Source organism: Oncorhynchus kisutch, linkage group LG30, assembly GCF_002021735.2.
Source record: "Oncorhynchus kisutch isolate 150728-3 linkage group LG30, Okis_V2, whole genome shotgun sequence".
NCBI lineage: Eukaryota > Metazoa > Chordata > Actinopteri > Salmoniformes > Salmonidae > Oncorhynchus > Oncorhynchus kisutch.
The window spans coordinates 3,387,882-3,408,411 of record NC_034203.2 but is presented as its reverse complement, the minus strand read 5'-3'; the positions used below and the strand labels follow the sequence as shown (position 1 = coordinate 3,408,411).

Below are 20,530 nucleotides of genomic sequence, written 5' to 3'. Positions count from 1 at the left end.
ATGGATTCCAGTCTAACTCCATTCTCTCTCACTCTCACTCTTTTCTAGGAGCACCATTGTCTGAGGATTAAGATTTTAGGAGACTGCTACTACTGTGTGTCCGGTCTTCCTGAACCTCGACAGGACCACGCTCATTGCTGTGTAGAGATGGGCCTCAGCATGATTAAGACAATCAGGTAAAAAAAAACGCCCACTTTTAGGCCTTGCTACACTTGTTGCCGTGCAAAGGTTTGAGTAACCTATAGGATTTTTCAGTTGAATGTGTGGCAATTATTGTGTTCTAGCACGCTGGGTTGACGTTTCTAGTTGTCTCGAAGCTGTTTGGATCTGTAACATAATGGTTCCTGATACACCGTAGGCTTGTGTGCTATAAAAAACCCTTGATAATACTGTAATAATCTGAGGCAATTATCAGCAGATAAAAAAATAATCACTAAAAACAGAGGTCCTCCCAAGAAGGAATATTAGATACTGAATACTAAAATAATAAAGATTATAAGCAATAGAATGGCAAAAGACTTACCATACGTGATATGTATCAATAAAACAGGGTTTCAGTATAATACAATATGCGAAGTGCAAATGCAAAAAATAGATATAGTTTTATCAATAATGTCTGTTGATGCTGAAAATGCGTTCCACCGTCTTGAATGGCCTTTTCTATTCAAAACAATGGAAGCTTTCAACTTTCCAGCTGAAAAAAAATGTCATAAAAATCTTGTGTAAATGTCCTAAAGCAAAAATATGCACAAATAATACATTGTCTAATGAAATTGCTTTAGAAAGGACACAAGACACTGGCAATTGAACAGTTTGCAGAAAGACAGGACCCAAATGTAACAGGTATTGGTAAACATGCATGTAAACCAGATTCATTTTCAGATAATCTCCTGATACACCTGACCAGTATTGAAAACTCAATGGCCACTTCGCTTAAAAAAAGAAGAAATCTGAATACTGGTTCCTGATCTCAGGATATAAATTAATGTGGAACCCCCACCCCAAATAATGACAGTGGGAAAAATAAAAATAATAATCTACAGCCATCCTTTAATTGGACCACAAAAAATATGAAATACTTAACGATGCTTAATAAGTAGTCCAAGTTCACAGCTAGGATTTCACCCTTGATCATGAAAATGTGTCTGGGACGGCAACAACGTGGTTAAATCGTGTAGTGTATGTCCAGGACAAATATTGTTAACATTACAAGCCTGATACTTACGATAGCAAAGATCATTTTTGTCTGTGCGGATTGTTTGTAGCCAACAAGCTAGCTAGACACCTAGCCACCGTTAGCTAGTTAGGAATATAGCTAAGCTAGCTAAACTCAGCAAAAAAATAAATGTCCTCTCACTGTCAACTGTGTTAATTTTCAGCAAACTTAACATGTGTAAATATTTGTAGGAACATAACAAGATTCAACAACTGAGGTATAAACTGAACAAGTTCCACAGACATGTGTCTAACAGAAATTGAATAATGTGTCCCTGAACAAAGGAGGGGTCAAAATCAAAAGTAACAGTCAGTAGCTGGTGTGGCCAACAGCTGCATTAAGTACTGCAGTGCATCTCCTCCTCATGGACTGCACCAGATTTACCAGTTCTTGCTGTGAGATGTTACCCAACTCTTTCTCCAAGGAACCTGCAAGTTCCCGGACATTTCTGGGGGGGGAATGGCCCTAGCCTTCAACCCTCCGATCCAACAGGTCCTAGATGTGCTCAATGGGATTGAGATCCGGGCTCTTTGCTGGCCATGGCAGAGCACTGACATTCCTGTCTTGCAGGAAATCACACACAGAACGAGCAGAATGGCTGGTGGCATTGTCATGCTGGAGGGTCATGTCAGGATAAGCCTGCAGGAAGGGTACCACATGAGGGAGGAGGATGTATTCCCTGTAATGCACAGAGTTGAGATTGCCTGCAATGACAACAAGCTCAGTCTGATGATGCTGTGACACACCGCCCCAGACCATGACGGACCCTCCACCTTCAAATCAATCCCGCTCCAGAGTAAAGGCCTCGGTGTAACACCCATTCTTTCGACGATAAACGCAAATCCGACCATCACCCCTGGTGAGACAAAACCGCGACTCATCAGTGAAGAGCACTTTTTGCCAATCCTATCTGGTCCAGCGACAGTGTGTTTGTGCCCACAGGCGATGTTGTGGCTGCTGATGTCTGGTGAGGACCTGCCTTACAACAGGCCTACAAGCCCTCAGTCCAGCCTCTCTCTGCCTATTGCGGACAGTCTGAGCACTGATGGAGTGATTGTTCCTGGTGTAAAATCGGCAGTTGTTGTTGCCATCCTTTACCTGTCCCGTCGGTGTGATGTTCGGATGTACCGATCCTGTGCAGGTGTTGTTACACATGGTTTGCCATTGCGAGGACAATCAGCTGTCCGTCCTGTAGCGCTGTCTTAGGCGTCTCACAGTATGGACATTGCATCCTGGCCACATCTGCAGTCCTCATGCCTAAGACACGTTCACGCAGATGAGCAGGGACCCTGGGAATCTTTCTTTTGCTGTTTTTCAGAGTCAGTAGAAAGACCTCTTTAGTGTCCTAAGTTTTCATAAATGTGAACTTAATTGCCTACCGTCTGTAAGCTGTTAGTGTTTAAATCGTCCATTCCACGGGTGCATGTTCATTAATTGTTTTTGGTTCATTGAACAAGCATGGGAAACAGTGTTTAAACCCTTTACAATGAAGATCTGTGAAGTAATTAGCATTTTTATGAATTATAGGGTCCTGAAAAAGGGACGTTTCTTTTTTTGCTAAGTTTATGTACATGAAGGTAGAGTTTTTAGTTTGACTAAGCATAGATAATAACAGAGAGTAGCAGCAGTGTAAAAGGGGGAGGGGGAGCCATTTGATTAGATGTTCAGTAGTCTTATGCCTTGGGGGTAGAAGCTGTTTAGAAGTCTCTTGGACTTGGCGCTCTGGTACCGCTTGCCATGCAGCAGCAGAGAGAACTGGCTATGACTAGGGTGGCTGGAGTCTTTGACCATTTTTAGGGCCTTCCTCTGACATCACTTGGTATAGAGGTCCTGGATGGCAGGAAGCTTGGCCCCAGTGATGTACTGAGCCGTACGCATTACCCTCTGTAGTGCCTTGCGGTCCGAGGCCAGTCAGTGATGCAACCCATCAGGACGCTCTCGATGGTGCAGCTGTAGAACCTATGCCAAATCTATTCAGTCTCCTGAGGGGGATTAGGTTTTGTCATGCCTTCTTCACGACTGTCTTGGTGTGCTTGGATCATGTTAGTTTGTTGGTGATGTGGACACCAAGGAGCTTGAAGCTCTCAAGCTACTCCACTACAGCCCCGTCGATGAGAATGGGGGCGTGCTCGGTCCTCCTTTTCCTGTAGTCCACAATCTTCTCCTTTGTCTTGATCACGTTGAGGGAGAGGTTGTTGTCCTGGCATCACACGGCCAGGTCTCTGACCTCCTCCCTATAGTCTGTCTCGTCGTTGTCGGTGATCAGGCATACCTCTGTTGTGTCATCTGCTAAATTAATGATGGTGTTGGATTTTTGCCTGGCCATGCAGTCATGAGTGAACAGGGAGTACAGTAGGGGACTGAGCGCGCACCGCTGAGGGGCCCCTTTGTTGAAGATCAGAGTGGCGGATGTGTTGTTACCTACCGTTACCACCTGGGGGCAGCCTGTCAGGAAGTCCAGGATCCAGTTGCAGAGGGAGGTGTTTAGTCCCAGGATCCTTAGCTTAATGATGAGCTTTGAGGGCACTACGGTGTTGAACGCTGAGCTGTAGTGAATGCAATGAATAGCATTATCATATAGATGTTCCTTTTGTCCAGGTGGGAAAGTGCAGTGTGGAGTGCAATGGATATTGCATCATCTGTGAATCTGTTTGGGAGGTATGCAAATTGGAGTGGGTTTAGGGTTTCTGTGATAATGGTGTTGGTGTGAGCCATGACCAGCCTTTCAAAGCACTTCATGGCTACAGACGTGAGTGCTACGGGGTCGGTAGTCATTTAGGCAGGTTACCTTAGATTTCTTGGGCACAGGGACTATGGTGGTCTGCTTGAAGCATGTTGGTATTACTGACTCCGTCAGGGACAGGTTGAAAATGTCAGTGAAGACACTTGCCAGTTGGTCAGCGCATGCTCGGAGTACATGTCATGGTAATCCGTTGACCTGTTTAAAGGTCTTACTCACATTGGTTGCGGAGAGCGTGAGCATACAGTCTACCCAGAACAGCTGATGCTCTCATGCATGTTTCAGTGTTACTTGCCTCGAAGTGAGCATAGAAGTAATTTAGCTCGTCTGGTAGGTTCGTGTCACTGGGCAGCTCTCGGCTGTGCTTCCCTTTGTAGCCTGTAATAGTTTGTAAGCCCTGCCACATCCGACGAGTGTCAGAGCCAGTGTTAAACGATTGGGTCTCAGTCCTGTATTAACGCTTTGCCTGTTTGGTGGTTCGTCGGAGGGCATAGCGGGATTTCTTATAAGCTTCCGGCTTAGTGTCCCGCTCCTTGGAGTCAGCAACTCAAATCAAATGTATTTATAAAACCCTTCTTACATCAGCTGATGTCACAAAGTGCTGTACAGAAACCCAGCCTAAAACCGCAAACAGCAAGCGTAGAAGCACCTAGAAAGGCCAGAACCTAGGAAGAAACAGAAAGAGAAACCTTGTCCATTTTATTATCCAGCGATTGTACGTTGGCCAATAGTACCGATGGCAAAGGCAGATTAGCCACTCGTTGCCTGATCCTTACAAGGCACCCCGATCTCCTTCCGCAAAACCTCTGTCTCTTTCACCTGGTAATGACGGGGATGATGGCCTGTTCGGGTGTCTGGAGTAAATCCCTCTCGTCCAACTCATTAAAGAAAAAATCCTAATGGGCTGGACGATTCTCTTCTCATCACTCATCTTGGAAAAAAAGTCTGCTTGGAAATCAATTAATCTGCCATAATTACCACAAAGATAACATTTAATGATTTTTTATTTAAACGTAAAAATGTGTGTACATCTGTAAGTTGCTGTTTGTATGTATGTTTGTATTTGGAATGAAAAATATATAATACTGAGTCTTACAATGATTGTCACATAGTGGTAAAAGTATTTTCAAAGGCTTTTACAACATTTTTGTTGACTATGCGTATGTAATGGATAACGATGGCCACTCTATATACATTTAAGGGTAAAGGTATCTTTTTCTGGTAAATAGGCAGTTTGTTTGTCCTCTTGTTTGATATTGTCCTGCCAGAGCATATGTGAAAAGAGATAGTGTTTGAAACAGAAGAGATGGCGAGAGAGAGGAAAGAGAGAAATGGAGAGGGAGATATGCACAGTATGTGTCCGCATGTATGTGCGTGTGTCCGTGTGTGTGTGTGTGTGTGTGCGTTTAAGAGTGAGCTAAGCTACTAGAGTGATGTAGTAGACCATTAGAATGAATCCGCCAACCATCCTTTTAGAGAATGGAGGGCAAACAAGAAGCAGGTCGCTCGCTAAGAGCCTCTTGGCTGATGGCCCCTTTACTGCAGCATCAGTGCCACTGGTGACACTGCACTCCAAATGGCTCCCTATTCCCTACATTGGGCTCTGTCAAAAGTAGTGCACTATGAGCCCTGGTCAAAAGACATACACTATATAGGGAATAGGGGTGCCATTTGGGACGCAGACCAAGCATTTTCAAACTCTATCAGCAGCCACAGCTACAACAATTTCATCGGTGTCTATGGCAGGGTGAACTTCAAAACCTATTGATTTTATGCACCTGGGCTGAATATCATTGAGTGCCTGTCAGCTCACATTCATCATAGTTATTATAAGGCATGAAATAGGATGAAATGAGACTTGCCATAATGTAATTGTATGGAAATGGGTTTGGAAATATATTGTTATTTTTCACACTGTGGTGGAAACTGTAAATATTAGTAATGCATTAATTATATGGCGTATGAAATTATAAACAAAGGCATTAGAAGGTGAGATAATGCTGCACAAATCGATTATTGTTGACTTTATTCAGTTTCATCACAATATACAAGATAAAATGGGACTATTTCCAGTTGAATTTTGGAACACTGAATGAATTTTTCTTATTTTTCCATTGATAATTTGAAGTAATGTTGTTTCAGTCACAGTGATTGTGCCAAATCAAATGGTTTGCTAAATACGGGAAAAATAAGGTTTAGTATCTTATATTTACCCACAACACAATTAAAAATATCAGAGATAAATAGTTAGCAGTTTTTACTTTATTACCTTATATTTATGATTTCATATTTTCAGTAAAGTGTGTTGTTTTTCTGTAAAGTGTGTTGTGACTTTGTTAAATGCACTTGAAAGCAATTGTGATTATATAGGATAATATTGTCTTTATAGTCTACTGGAAAAGATAACAGTAAAGAAGGTCCACAAATAAATAGATACCATATTGTTTATTTCCTCCCTCTAGATATGTAAGATCACGCACAAAGCATGACATCGACATGCGAATCGGGATCCATTCGGGATCGGTCCTGTGTGGGGTGCTGGGACTGAGAAAGTGGCAGTTTGACGTGTGGTCGTGGGACGTGGACATCGCCAACAAGCTGGAGTCAGGGGGGATCCCTGGGTGAGATGACAACTATGAAAGTATTATATCCAATCTGCATTTCAAATTGAATTTCGACATCTATAAACTTCCATACACATCTGCTATTCCATGACCACAGATGAGTTTCCCTCTATAATTCCATATGATACAATATACGTTATTGTCCATTTACATGGAAATTCATTTTGTGACATCAGCATACAAATACACAAACATAACACTTTCCAGTACGGAAAACTGAAAAGATAGTACACAAGTCACACATTTACATTTTCACGTATTCAAAGTCTCTGTGGCCTATTGTCCGACAACGTATTAGGTTCTACGGGGGGGGGGGGGGGGGGTCTCAAAGGTCTAATGTCAGAATGAGTCCAAAGTATAATTTTTTGCCAAGTTATTTCATGGTAAATACCAGGTAAACTTTTTCTGCGAAAGCTCGATACAGTGCATCCCTTTTGGCCGGCCTCGAGGGAATTCCCTGCAGTGTGCGATTATCCCAACCCCTGAGAAAGTCCATCAGCAAATGAGTGTCCTACAGTGGGGATGAAATCCATGTGCCCTTTAGAAAGACTTTTACCGCGATTGGTTTACCAGCAAAGGGACATTGGATGTGATTGGCTTTTGGTGACATGTTTTTTTTGGATTAAATCTACAATTTAAAGGGGAAGTCAAGCCGAGGGTTATATTGTGACATTTTGCTCCTCACCTCAAGGAAATGTGATGTGGCTATACTTATCGTTGTTGAATCTAAAGCTTCAGGCAACATCTGCTGTTGGAATTTATGATGACAGTGGGTTATGATCCTTCCTCTGCGCTTAATGTAATTCAATTGCGTAATATGTTTATAATGAGGATTATTCCTCTAAATATTCTATGTATCGTTGCGCTGCAGAGATACAGGACTAAATATAAAATGCAAAAGGGGGAGTGGTTAGATACCCTCTTAGTTGAGGGCCTGTAGTTGATCTGTCTATTAGGTTAAACATTGTTTGCTACTACATTCTAGAAAACAGCTTTCTGTCTCAAACCCAGTATTGATGCATGGGTAAAATCAATGGGGAAGCCAAGCCAGGAAAAAAATGGAACGGGTGTTTTAATTATTGCGTTGTTTTATCTATAACCCGTTAGTTCATATGCCACTGTCATATATAAGGCAGAGACAACAAGAAGACAACAGACACACAGTGGCAGAATAAATTCAATCTTGCATTTGTTTCATCACAAAACCGGAGTGCAACATCTGTCGGATGAAGTCCACAAAACATATTGCATTTAGATGACCTACAGCATGGTCAAATTCATGTTTCCGACATTTTCGGATTGCTAAACAACTATTGATTTAGAACCACAGAGATTTACCGCAAGTGGCGAAGGAAACAGAATCTGCCTCTGCTATTCCAGCACCATTTAAAGTTCAACATTTTAAAGTCATCAAATCACTTATGCTTAGTCTAATACAGTGACAACTTAAAGATATCAAAAACGTCCATGACACTCATTTTATGTGTGTGTGTGTGTGTTTGTAAGTAGAAAAAACATGTCGACTCACCCTACTGGTAGAAGAACAGCATGCCATGTTGCCAAAACTGTCATACCGACACATTTTCATAGTTTCCTTTCGAAATTTGACGTATCATGGATGAACATCTGTTTTTTATGCATTCACTCTGTGTGGTTACAGGATTAAAACAGAACCAACTCAAAGGGTTAAATGAAGGTATTCATTCTGAGTGGTTAGGTCAGGGCTATGGTTTGGAGAAGGCTTAAAAAAACAATTACCCTCAAGTATCATCAAGTATTCTCGTGGTTTGACCTACTTAGTAGCGCAGCGGTCTAAGGAACTGCATCGCAGTGCTTGAGGCATCACTACAGACCTGGGTTTGATCCCAGGCAGTGCGACAACCGGCCGTGACCTGGGGACGCATGAGGTGGTGTACAATTGGCCCAGCATCAGAAGAGTTAAGCTGGCCAGGATTTCCTAGTGGAGTGGTATAAGCAGTGCTCTCCAGCTCCGAGCATCACAAGTTAGCTCCCAGTGTTGGGCAATAGTTTTTCTTTTGTGAGCACTGAGGAGGGCATATATTGACGTTCTGGGGACCTTTTCAAACGTCCAAAATCGCTGTCTATTCCTAGTGATCAGTCTGGTCATACTCTGGTCACACTCTTTTAGTTTTTGTTGTCCTAGACTAGGCTACCTGACTAAAATACTTGCTTGCCTAACTTCCTTTCATGGGGAACGATGAGACAGCTAGTTAACATTAGCCTAGGCTACTATGTGAACACCCTATCAAATTAGTGGATTTGGCTATTTCAGTCACACCCATTGCCGACAGGTGTATAAAATCGAGCACACAGCCATGCAATCTCCATAGACAAACATTGGCAGTAGAATGGACTTACTGAAGAGCTCAGTGACTTTCAACGTGGCACCGCCATATGATGCCACCTTTCTAACAAGTCAGTTTATCAAATTGATGCCTTGCTAGAGCTGCCCCGGTCAACTGTAATTGTTGTCATTGTGAAGTGGAAACGTCTAGGAGCAACAATGTCTCAACCGTGAAGTGGTAGGCCACACAAGCTCACAAAACGGGTCTGCCGGGTGCTGAAGCACGTAGCGCGTAAACTAAACATTGTCTGTCCACAGTTGCAACACTCACTACCGAGTTCCAAACTACCCCTGAAAGCAACGTCAGCACAAAAACTGTTCTTCAGGAGCATCATGAAATGGGTTCCATTGGCAGAGCAGCCTAACACAAACCTAAGATCACCATGCGCAATGTCAAGCGTCGGGTGGAATGGTGTAGACTCTGGAGCAGTGGAAATGCATTCTCTGGAGTGATGAATCACTCTTCACCAGTCTGACGTACAAATCTGGGTTTGGTGAATGCCAGGAAAACGATACCTGCCCCAATGCATAGTGGCAACTGTAAAGTTTGGTGGAGGAGGAATAATGGTCTGAGGCTGTTTTTCATTGTTCTGGCTATGCCGCTTAGTTCCAGTGAAGGGAAATCGTAACACAACAGCATACAATGACATTCTAGACGATTCTGTGCTTCCAACTTTGTGGCATCAGTTTGGGGAAGGCCCTTTCCTGTTTCAGCATGACAATGCCCCCGTGCACAAAGCGAGATCCATACTGAAATGGTTTGTCGAGATCGGTGTGGAAGAACTTGAGTGGTCTGCACAGAGCCCCGACCTCAACCCCATCGAACACCTTTGGGATGAATTGGAATACCGACTGCTTGCCAGGCCTAATCACCCAACATCAGTGCCGACCTCACTAATGCTCTTATGGCTGAAAGTCCCCTCAGCAATGTTCCAACATCTAGTGGAAAGCCTTCCCAGAAGAGTGGAGGCTGTTATAGCAGCAAAGTGGGAAACAACACAATATTAGTTCCCATGATTTTGGAATGAGATTTACGACGAGCAGTTGTCCACATACTTTTGTTTATATAGTTTAGCTTCATGTTGAACTTCTACCCTCTCAGGCCAAGGGCACAATGTATGAATTTATGGTTGGATCCAAATCTGCATTATAATTCATGGCCAGTACACGGAATTAAGTAAAACCACAAGTACAGATTTGGGAAAGGGGCAATTTTAGCTTGCTAGCTAGCCACCGGAGGACAACAAACACAACGAGATGCAACAATTCAACTTTTTGGGGGGCACCAGGACCATTCACAATTGAGCTCACTCAATTTAGCTCAACACTGATTGGCTATTATTTAATGCTTTTTTTTTATCAAGGGAGGCCAAACACTCGTGTTGAAGTAACAATGTTAATTGCAACAACAAGGGCAGGCAAATGACAGCTCAAGGCAGGCAAGGGTCGATATTCTAGAGTAGCGGCAAAGGTACAGGACAGCAGGCAGGCTCAGGGGAAGGCAGAGTGGTCAGTCAGGACAGGCAAGGGTCAAAACCAGGAGGACAAGAAAAAGAGAGACTGGGGAAAAACAGGTGCTGAGAAAATGCTGGTCGAACTGGCACAGACAGACAGAGAACACAGGTATGAATACCTAGGGGATAAGTGGGGTAGATGAGCGACACCTGGAGGGGGGTGGAGACAAGCACAAGGACAGGTGAAACAGATCAGGGAGTGACATCTACGATGATACACTTAAATGTGTGAAATAGTTTTGAATGGAATATTTGGAAATTAGTCGTTTTGACTGTATTGTTCAGGAGCTGTTCATTTTACAACCAAATAATGGTAAAATGTGTTTTCCTTGCCTCCAGCAGACAAATCAAACATTCTGGACCTTTCTGTTACTTTTATTGTTAACAACCTATGCAATTGAATTGCTCATTAAATGTAACGATAGAGGCAAGTGTGACTTGACAGCATGGTCATCGGTATCACACTATTTTGATAGTCCCAAATTGATGATTTGTAGATCTTCTGTCAACAAAATGTCCCCTACAGTATCTATCCACTAAGCCTAACCCTAGCCTTAACCTTTACCCTCACCTTCACCCTAACTGTAACCATTGCAAGCAATTTCATATCAACAGATGTTCAGTTGATAGTTTGTTGACAATTTGAGCAGCATAGACCATATCAAAGTAAAGTGTACGTACTGGCCATCTAATGAAAACCTCGTCCTCAGACGAATCCACATCTCCAAGGCGTCCCTGGACTGCCTGAATGGTGACTACGAGGTAGAGGAAGGCCATGGCAAGGACCGCAACGAATTCTTGCGCCGCCACAACATCGAGACGTACCTGATCAAGCAGCCCGAAGAGAGTCTACTCACACTGCCCGAGGACATCATGAAGGAGGCGACCAGCACCGACCGACGAGTCAGCAGCGCCACCTTCAACCAGGGCTCCTGGAGTCCCGAGCTGCCCTTCGACAACATCGTGGGCAAGCAGAATGTAAGTCCTGATCGTTCCCTAACCGTGTTCATGTAGCTAGCTGTCTGTGGGAATTACTGGATCAATTTATTTGTCTGCCTTTTTTTGTTTTGTGAGAGTGAGCAAGCAGAATGTATGTGGTGGTAGCCATGGTGGTAGGGATGTGACAAATGTAAAATTCCTCTTAATGTTTAAATTGACATATAGTTTTTTTCCCAAACGTTTTAAAAACAAATATAAATTGACTCAAGTTCACAATTCAGATGTGGTTCTGTGTATGACTGCTTAGGGGGCAATGCAGTTCAATTTACCGTGTTCTTGACTACTACCTACTTACCGGTCGTCACTAGTTACCACAGCCACAAAGTCAAAAATCCTGCCTATATTGCTACAATTTATCTACTTACAATGTCATTTTAAACCCAACCTTAACCCTAACATTAACCACACTGCTACCCTTATGCCTAACCCTAACCTTAAATTAAGACCACTTGTTTTACGATATAGCTATTTTTGACTTTGTGGCTGTGGGAACTTATGGAAATTGTACCAGACGGAGCTCATTGTACTCGACTCAATGTTCTCAGATGTCAGTGCGTACTTCATGTCCCACTTCTCATCAATGTGATGGCTTGATACAGTAATGTATGATAGCGTGTTCATAGACAACAAATCTGGTTCTAGATGTGGGTATTGAAGACAACATCCTCTACTATTGACAATGGCTGCATATCAACTTCAATCATTTCTGTAATCAGCGCTGTGCTTTTCCCACTCCGTCCTGCCAGCAGCGGGTTGGGTCATTCCTTTCAGCATTGTACCTGTACTGCATATCTCCTCCAACTAATGTTAATGCATTGTTGCATTAGGTATTTGTTTACTTAAAATGTTTCTCTTTATGATGATAAAGGCTTGTTAGTGCACTTATCACAAAACTACCACTATGATTTTAATGTTAAAAGTGAAAAATAAATGTCTTTCAGTTAGGGATTGTTAACGTTTAGAAAAAATACCTAATGTTGTTAAAATGTTTAAACGTTCGCACCCCTAGGAGCCATGTATTGTGGTAAGTTTGTAATGTGTCTCATTTGCCTGTATGGTTTTGAGAATGGACAACCAGAATGTAGAGTGCCTTCAGAAAGTATTCATACCCCTTGATTTATTCCACATCGTTGTCTTACAGCCTGCATTCAAACTGGATTAAATGTATTATTTTTGTCACCCACCTACACACAATAGCCATAATGACAAAGTTAAAACATAATTTATTGAAAATGAAATGCAGAAATATCTATTTTACATAAGTATTCACACCATTAGAATCACCTTTGGCAACAATTACTGCTGTGAATTTTTCTGGGTAAGTCTGAAAGGGCATTGCACATCTGAATTGTACAGTATTCTTTAAAAATTATTTAAGCTCTGCCAAATTGCTTGTTGATCATTGCTAGACAACCATTTTTTAAAAGTCTTGTCATAGATTTTCAAGCAGATTTATGTCAAAACTGTACCACGGTTATTGTCAAATCAAAATCAAATCAAATTTATTTATATAGCCCTTCGTACATCAGCTGATATCTCAAAGTGCTGTACAGAAACCCAGCCTAAAACCCCAAACAGCAAGCAATGCAGGTGTGGAAGCACGGTGGCTAGGAAAAACTCCTTAGAAAGGCCAAAACCTAGGAAGAAACCTAGAGAGGAACCAGGCTATGTGGGGTGGCCAGTCCTCTTCTGGCTGTGCCGGGTGGAGATTATAACAGAACATGGCCAAGATGTTCAAATGTTCTTAAATGACCAGCATGGTCGTATAATAATAAGGCAGAACAGTTGAAACTGGAGCAGCAGCACAGTCAGGTGGACTGGGGACAGCAAGGAGTCATCATGTCAGGTAGTCCTGGGGCATGGTCCAAGGGCTCAGGTCTGGAGCAGCAGCACGGCCAGGTGGACTGGGGACAGCAAGGAGTCATCATGTCAGGTAGTCCTGGGGCATGGTCCTAGGGCTCAGGTCCTCCGAGAGAGAGAAAGAAAGAGAGAATTAGAGAGAGCATATGTGGGGTGGCCAGTCCTCTTCTGGCTGTGCCGGGTGGAGATTATAACAGAAGATGGCCAAGATGTTCATAAATGACCAGCATGGTCGAATAATAATAAGGCAGAACAGTTGAAACTGGAGCAGCAGCACGGCCAGGTGGACTGGGGACAGCAAGGAGTCATCATGTCAGGTAGTCCTGGGGCATGGTCCTAGGGCTCAGGTCCTCCGAGAGAGAGAGAGAATTAGAGAACGCACACTTAGATTCACACAGGACACCGAATAGGACAGGAGAGGTACTCCAGATATAACAAACTGACCCTAGCCCCCCGACACATAAACTACTGCAGCATAAATACTGGAGGCTGAGACAGGAGGGGTCAGGAGACACTGTGGCCCCATCCGAGGACATCCCCGGACAGGGCCAAACAGGAAGGATATAACCCCACCCACTCTGCCAAAGCACAGCCCCCACACCACTAGAGGGATATCTTCAACCACCAACTTACCATCCTGAGACAAGGCCGAGTATAGCCCACAAAGATCTCCGCCATGGCACAACCCAAGGGGGGGCGCCAACCCAGACAGGATGACCACATCAGTGAATCAACCCACTCAGGTGACGCACCCCTTCCAGGGACGGCATGAGAGAGCCCCAGTAAGCCAGTGACTCAGGCCCTGTAATAGGGTTAGAGGCAGAGAATCCCAGTGGAAAGAGGGGAACCGGCCAGGCAGAGACAGCAAGGGCGGTTCGTTGCTCCAGAGCCTTTCCGTTCACCTTCCCACTCCCGGGCTAGACTACACTCAATCATATGACCCACTGAAGAGATGAGTCTTCAGTAAAGACTTAAAGGTTGAGACCGAGTTTGCGTCTCTGACATGGGTAGGCAGACCGTTCCATAAAAATGGAGCTCTATAGGAGAATGCCCTGCCTCCAGCTGTTTGCTTAAAAATTCTAGGGACAATTAGGAGGCCTGCGTCTTGTGACCGTAGCGTATGTGTAGGTATGTACGGCAGGACCAAATCAAAGATGAATTCATCTCCCAGTGTCTGGTGGAAAGCAGACTGAACCAGGTTTTCCTCTAGGATTTTGCCTGTTTCTATTTTATGCTGAAAAACTCCTATGCTTAAAAATATGGAGTGTGGAGTTCAGTAATGTGTTGTATTGGATTTGCCCCAAACATAATGTCACAGATCCCCCCCAGTACTGCTGCTTATTCTGCTCACCTGTTTGAGGTCGAAGTCACCGGTCTTCTAGGTTGCGCTGAACAGTGTCATTGCGCACACCTGCGTCCAATTACTCACTGATTGTGTTTGTATAAATGTGCCCTTTGTTTCCCCATTGGGCTGTCGATTATTGTTCCCATGTCCTTTGGTCGTGTGAGTGAGTACCTATGCGTTGTCTCAGCCTGTGCTGCGTGTTTTGTCTATTACGGGTCTCGTCCCTTGTCGTCTTCGAGGTTTCCCTCGATCTTTTGTTTGGGTACGTCCCAGTGCTTGTTTTGGGAGCACTCTGTACCCCACAGATATGTGGGGTACAGAGATGAGGTAGTCATTCAAAAATCAAGTTAAACACTATCAGTCCATGCAACTAATAGTCCCTGCAACACCATTAAGTTTGCCGATGACACAACGGTGGTAGGCCTGATCACCGACAACGATGAGACAGCCTACTGTGTTGCAAGGACAACAACCTCTCTTTCAACGTGATCAAGACAAACAAGATGATTGTGGACTACAGGAAAAGGCGGGCCGAGCACGCCCCCATTCTCATCAACGGGGCTGTAGGGGAGCAGGTTGAGAACTTCAAGTTCCTTGGTGTCCACATCATCAACAAGCTATCATCGTCCAAACACACGAATACCGTCGTGAAGAGGGCACGACAACGCCTATTCCCACTGAGGAGACTCTACCTGTAGGGTTCTGTATTTATTTTCTTAGTCAACCTTGTGTTCTGTTTCTTTGTGTTCTTGAACGCAGCCATTGATTTCACCTGTGTTAATTACTCACCTGGTCTCATCAGCTCCTTATTTAGTTCAGTTCATTCTGTTTGTGCCTTTGTGAGGTATTGTTCGTTTTGTCTCTACAAAGCCTTTTCCTAGCTCGTTTGTGAGAACCAGTTATAGCCTTCAATCCTAGTTTTGATTCACCTGCCTGTTTGCTTACCTGTGTATGACCATTGCCTGCCTGTGATCACGATTCCTGCCTTCTGAGAAGGCGAAATAAACACCTGCCGCTCTCTGCACGTGAATCTACACCTTTTCTCCCTGAGTATTCATTACAGAATACCCAAAAACCGGAATGGATTCAGCGGTGAGTAACCCAGCAAGAGAAGTGTATGATGGAAATCTGCCATCTTCTCCACCAGCCTATCCCTACCCCTCCAATTCCCTCCTTCATTCATATCCATGCCTGAAAAATTTGACGGTTCACCTGGGATTTCTGATGCTATGCAGCAATTACATTGAGCACAACCCCATTTACTTCGCCACTGACAAGAACAGGGTGGATTGTGTTGTGTCTCTACTCACAGGCAAAGCCCTGGATTGGGCCACCGCCATATGGACTGAAACAGCACAGAACTTGGATCCGAGACCCATTTCCACACCCTCTTCAAAGAGGTATTCCATCACTCTCCCTCTGGTCGTCCTAAAGGAGACCTTCTCATAGAACTTCAACAAGGATACAATTCAGCTGCCGACTATGCCCTCAAGTTCCACACCATGTCTAAAGGAAGTCGATGGAGAGAGGCTGCTTTACTTACCGTCTACCGAAGAGGGCTCAACAGAGAACTTCAGGCGGAGCTGGCCTGTAGAGGTGACCTTCAGGATATAAATCAATACATTCTTATGTCCATCTCCAGAACGACAGATTTGTACCTTGTCAGCTCAGGGGATTGAACTTGCAACCTTCCGGTAACTAGTCCAACGCTCTAACCACTAGGCTACCCTGCCGCCCCATTGATTACTGTTCCCCGAATGACATCACGGTCAACAACTTTCCCTCTTCCTCTGATCCCAGCGACCCTTGAACAAATAGGCCGCACCATCATCTATATAAACCTCGACCTGTGAAGTGCATATAACCTTGTCCGTATAAGTGAAGGCGACGAATTAAAGATCGCCTGTATCACCGGACGAGGGCACTACGAATACCTGGTCATGCCTTACTAACGCCCCCGCCGTCTTCCAATCCTTTATGAACAAGGTTTTCCAGGACACGATCAACCCCTTTCTCATCGTCTACATTGATGACATCCTGATTTACTCCCTGAAGGAACACATACAGCATGTGCAAAGGGTTTTTCAACAGCTCATTCACCATGTGAAGACTGAAAAGAGCACCTTCCATGTAACCTCGCTAAACTTCCTTGGTTTCGTACTAACACCTGGCGGGGTCAGCATGGATGAGAACAAAGTCACCGCCATCAGAAACTGGCCCAATCTCACCACCGTCAACTTCTTATGTCTTGGGGGCAGTATTTCGACGTCTGGATGAGAAGTAAAACTGCCTGTTACTTAGGCCCAGAAGCTAGGATATGCACAATTGGTAGATTTGGATAGAAAACACAAAAGTTTCCAAAACTGTTCAAATAATGTCTGTGAGTATAACAGAACTGATATGGCCGGTGAAAACCTGAGGAAAATCCATCCAGGATTTTTTTGATGTGGGTATTTTCAATTGAATGCCTATAGAGTATCTAATGGGTTAGGGCCCAGATTGCAGTTCCTATGGCTTCCACTAGATGTAAACATTCTTTAGACATGGGTTCAGGCTTGTTTTCTGAAAAATGAAAAAGAGAGACCTTTCTCTCAGTGGACTGTGGAATCATGCAGTGTTGGTTTGCGCACATGACCGATTTTGCGCCCTTCGTTGTTTTTCCTTTCAATTGAATACGCTATTGTCGATTTTATTTAGACACTTGACAACCTGAGGGTTAATTCTAAACATCGTTTGACATGTTTCGACAAACTTTACTGGTACTATTAGGATGTATTCGTCTGTTTTGACCACCTTTGAGCCAGTGGATTACTGAACAAAACGCGCCAACAAAACGGAGTTTTTGGGATATAAGAGGGACTTTTTTCAAACAAAACAAACATTTATTGTGTAGCTGGGACTCTTCTGACTGAAACCATATGAATATCTTCAAAGGTAAGTGATTAATTGTATCGCTATTTCTGACTTTTGTAATTCCTTTACTTGGTTGTAAAATGTTTGTATGCTTTTGTAAGTGGGGCGCTGTCCTAATCGCATGGTATGCTTTCGCCGTAAAGCCTTTTTGAAATCTGACAAAGTGCCTGGATTAAGAAGAAGTTAATCTTTAAGACGATGTAGCACACTTGTATTTTTCATGAATGTTTATAATGACTATTTTTGAATTTGGCGCTCTGCAATTTCACCAGATGTTGTCAAGGTGGGTCACTAGCGGAACGCCTGCGCCAGAAAGGTTTGAAGGAACTCCAATGTTTCCTTGGGTTCTCCAACTACTTTTGGTGGTTCATTTGGAACTTCAGTTCTACAGTCGCTCCCCTCACTGCCCTTACCAGCCAAAAGACCCGGACTGATACTGCCCTGACTGCTTTCAACAACTTGAAACGCCTCTTCACCTCAGCTCCTGTCCTTCGCCAACCTGATCCGACCCTTCCTTTTACCCTGGAGGTGGATGCCTCCGAAGTAGGTGCAATACTCTCTCAGTGGGTGGGAACACCTCCCAAATCACATCCCTGCGACTTCTTCTCCAGGAAGTTATCCTCCTCTGAGAGGAATTACGATGTGGGGAACAGAACTCCTCGCCATCAAGCTGGCCCTCTTGGAGTGGTGAAACTGGCACAACATTCCTTTCTCATCCTAACAGATGATCGTAATATGGAAGATATTAGAGAGGCCAAGAGGTTAAACTCCAGACAAGCCAACTGGGCTCTCTCCACACACTTCCATTTTCATGTTATTTACATCACTGGAAAGAAAACTGTAAAAGCTGATGCTCTCTCTAGCCATTTTGACCTTCCGACCAGTAACTCAGACCCATTCTTCCTTCCTCTTGCTTTATGGGACTGGTACAGTGGGAGGTTTACTCTGCCATACAAGAAGCCCTAGCCTCAGACCCGGCTCCTCCTGAGACACCTGTTGGGAGGAGGTACGTACCAGCAGCTGTTAGACCCCAACTGATGCAATGGTGTCACACGTCCTTGGGGTCAGGACATCTATGAACTTCTAGCCCGTAAGTTCTGGTGGACCTTACTGGCATCCAACGTAAGGGATTACATACTCTCCTGGCCAATCTGTACCCAAACCAAAAGCCCTCTTCATCTCCCTTCCGGTCATCAACCTTTGCGAGTCCCTCACAGACCCTGGTTCCACATAGCTGTTGACTTCATCACAGACATTCCTGAATCCTCTGGTAACACCACCATCCTTGTCATAGTAGACAATTTTTCAAAAATGTGTCTGGTTCCTCTTCCTAATTTACCTAATGCCATGGAATTGGCTGAGTGTATGTTCCAGCAGGTGTTTCATCTGTATGGGATTCAAGAGGACATCATCTCTGACCGCGGGCCCCAGTTTGTCTCCCGGGTGTGGCGAGCCTTCGGTGAAAGACTGGGGGTTACCCTCAGCCGCTCTTCCGGGTACCATCCCCAGACAAACGGGAAGACAGAACGCCTGAACCAAGAAATAGGGAAGTACCTCCGCCAACAATGTTCTGCCTCTCCACACAACTGGAGTTGGTATATGGCCTGGGCCGAATATACACTCAGAACTCACTCATGCATTCATCCCTCCGCCTTACTCCGTTTCAGTGTGACTTGGTAACCAACCCCCCATGTTTCCCTGAGAGGCTGAGCCTGGTACTGTCCCACCGATCAACGACTGACTTCGGCGTAGTGAGCGGGTATGGGAGACCGCTCACAGGCATCTGCAGGAAGCCTCTAATACCCAGAAACGCTTTGCCGACAAATGCCGTCGACCTATGCCAATCTTTCATCCTGGACAGCGTGTGTGACTCTCTACCAGAGGCATCCGGCTCCGCCTCCTTGGCAAAAAGCTCTGTCCTTTCAAGATCAACCCTGTCACGTACCGACTCCAGTTACCCCGTTAGTATAATATATCCTCGTCCTTCCATGTGTCTCTGTTAAAACCGGTCACCTACAGTCCTCTTTATCCTCCAGTCTCTACCCGCAGTGTGTGGGGGGGGCTTTCATTTTTGTTCATTGATTTCACCTGTGTTAGATACTCACCTGATGAAACCAGGTGAGTATTTAGTTCAATTCATTCTGTTTGTGAGGTATTGTTTGTTTTGACTCTACTAAGCCTTTTTCCTAGCTCATTTGTGAGAACCAGTTATTAATTAGTATTCATTACAGTACTGGTATTGTTGTTTTTACTGCTGCTCTTTAATTATTTGTTACTTTTATTTCTTATATGCTTGTAAGGATTTCACGGTAAGGTCTACCTGTTGTATTCGGAGCATGTTGCAAATACAATTTGATTTGACTTGTTAAGCACATTTGCACTATGGAACTTATTTAGGCTTCCTTAACAAAGGGGTTGAATACTTATAGACAAGACATTTCAGATTAATTTGTAACATTTTCTAAAAACATAATTCCACTTTGACATTATGGGACCTGTGTAGGCCAGTGACACAAAGTCTCAATCTATTTTACATTCAGGCTACAACACAACAAAATGTGGAAGAAGTTATATGTGGTGGTACATATGACCATGCGGTGCTAGCCATGTATTGTGGGAACTTGTTTGTGAGAATGGACAGACAGAATGAAAGTGAACTGCTGTACTGTGTGGCTTTAGCCATGAATTGCATCGTATGTGTGTGTGTATATGAATCACCAGAACGTAAGTGGACCATATCATTGTGAGCGTTAACAGGCGAGGAAATGTGATTTAACCACAACCTTTGACCATTTTGGCAGTGTATTTTGATTGTGTTTTTTGCCTCATAATATGGTCCACAATGTTACAATCAGTCTCAGCTCGATATGTATCCAGATTTGAATATTAGAATAAGTGTTGAATTCAGTCGAACCAGAAAGGAGTGTCGGTAATAAATCTGTGGCACTGTCTTG

General features: G+C 44.0%; 1 protein-coding gene across 2 annotated transcripts in view; it reads left to right on the top strand.

Annotated features, from left to right (window-relative positions):
* Positions 1–20,530, top strand: part of adcy8 (adenylate cyclase 8 (brain)) — a 247,827-nt gene that overhangs the window by 151,373 nt on the left and 75,924 nt on the right. For both annotated transcript variants that reach the window (XM_020467285.2, XM_020467284.2), the window contains exons 5-7: positions 49–176; positions 6,419–6,577; positions 11,170–11,437. In XM_020467285.2, coding sequence (XP_020322874.1) covers positions 49–176; positions 6,419–6,577; positions 11,170–11,437 — 555 coding nt within the window. The remainder of the gene's footprint in view (positions 1–48; positions 177–6,418; positions 6,578–11,169; positions 11,438–20,530) is intronic.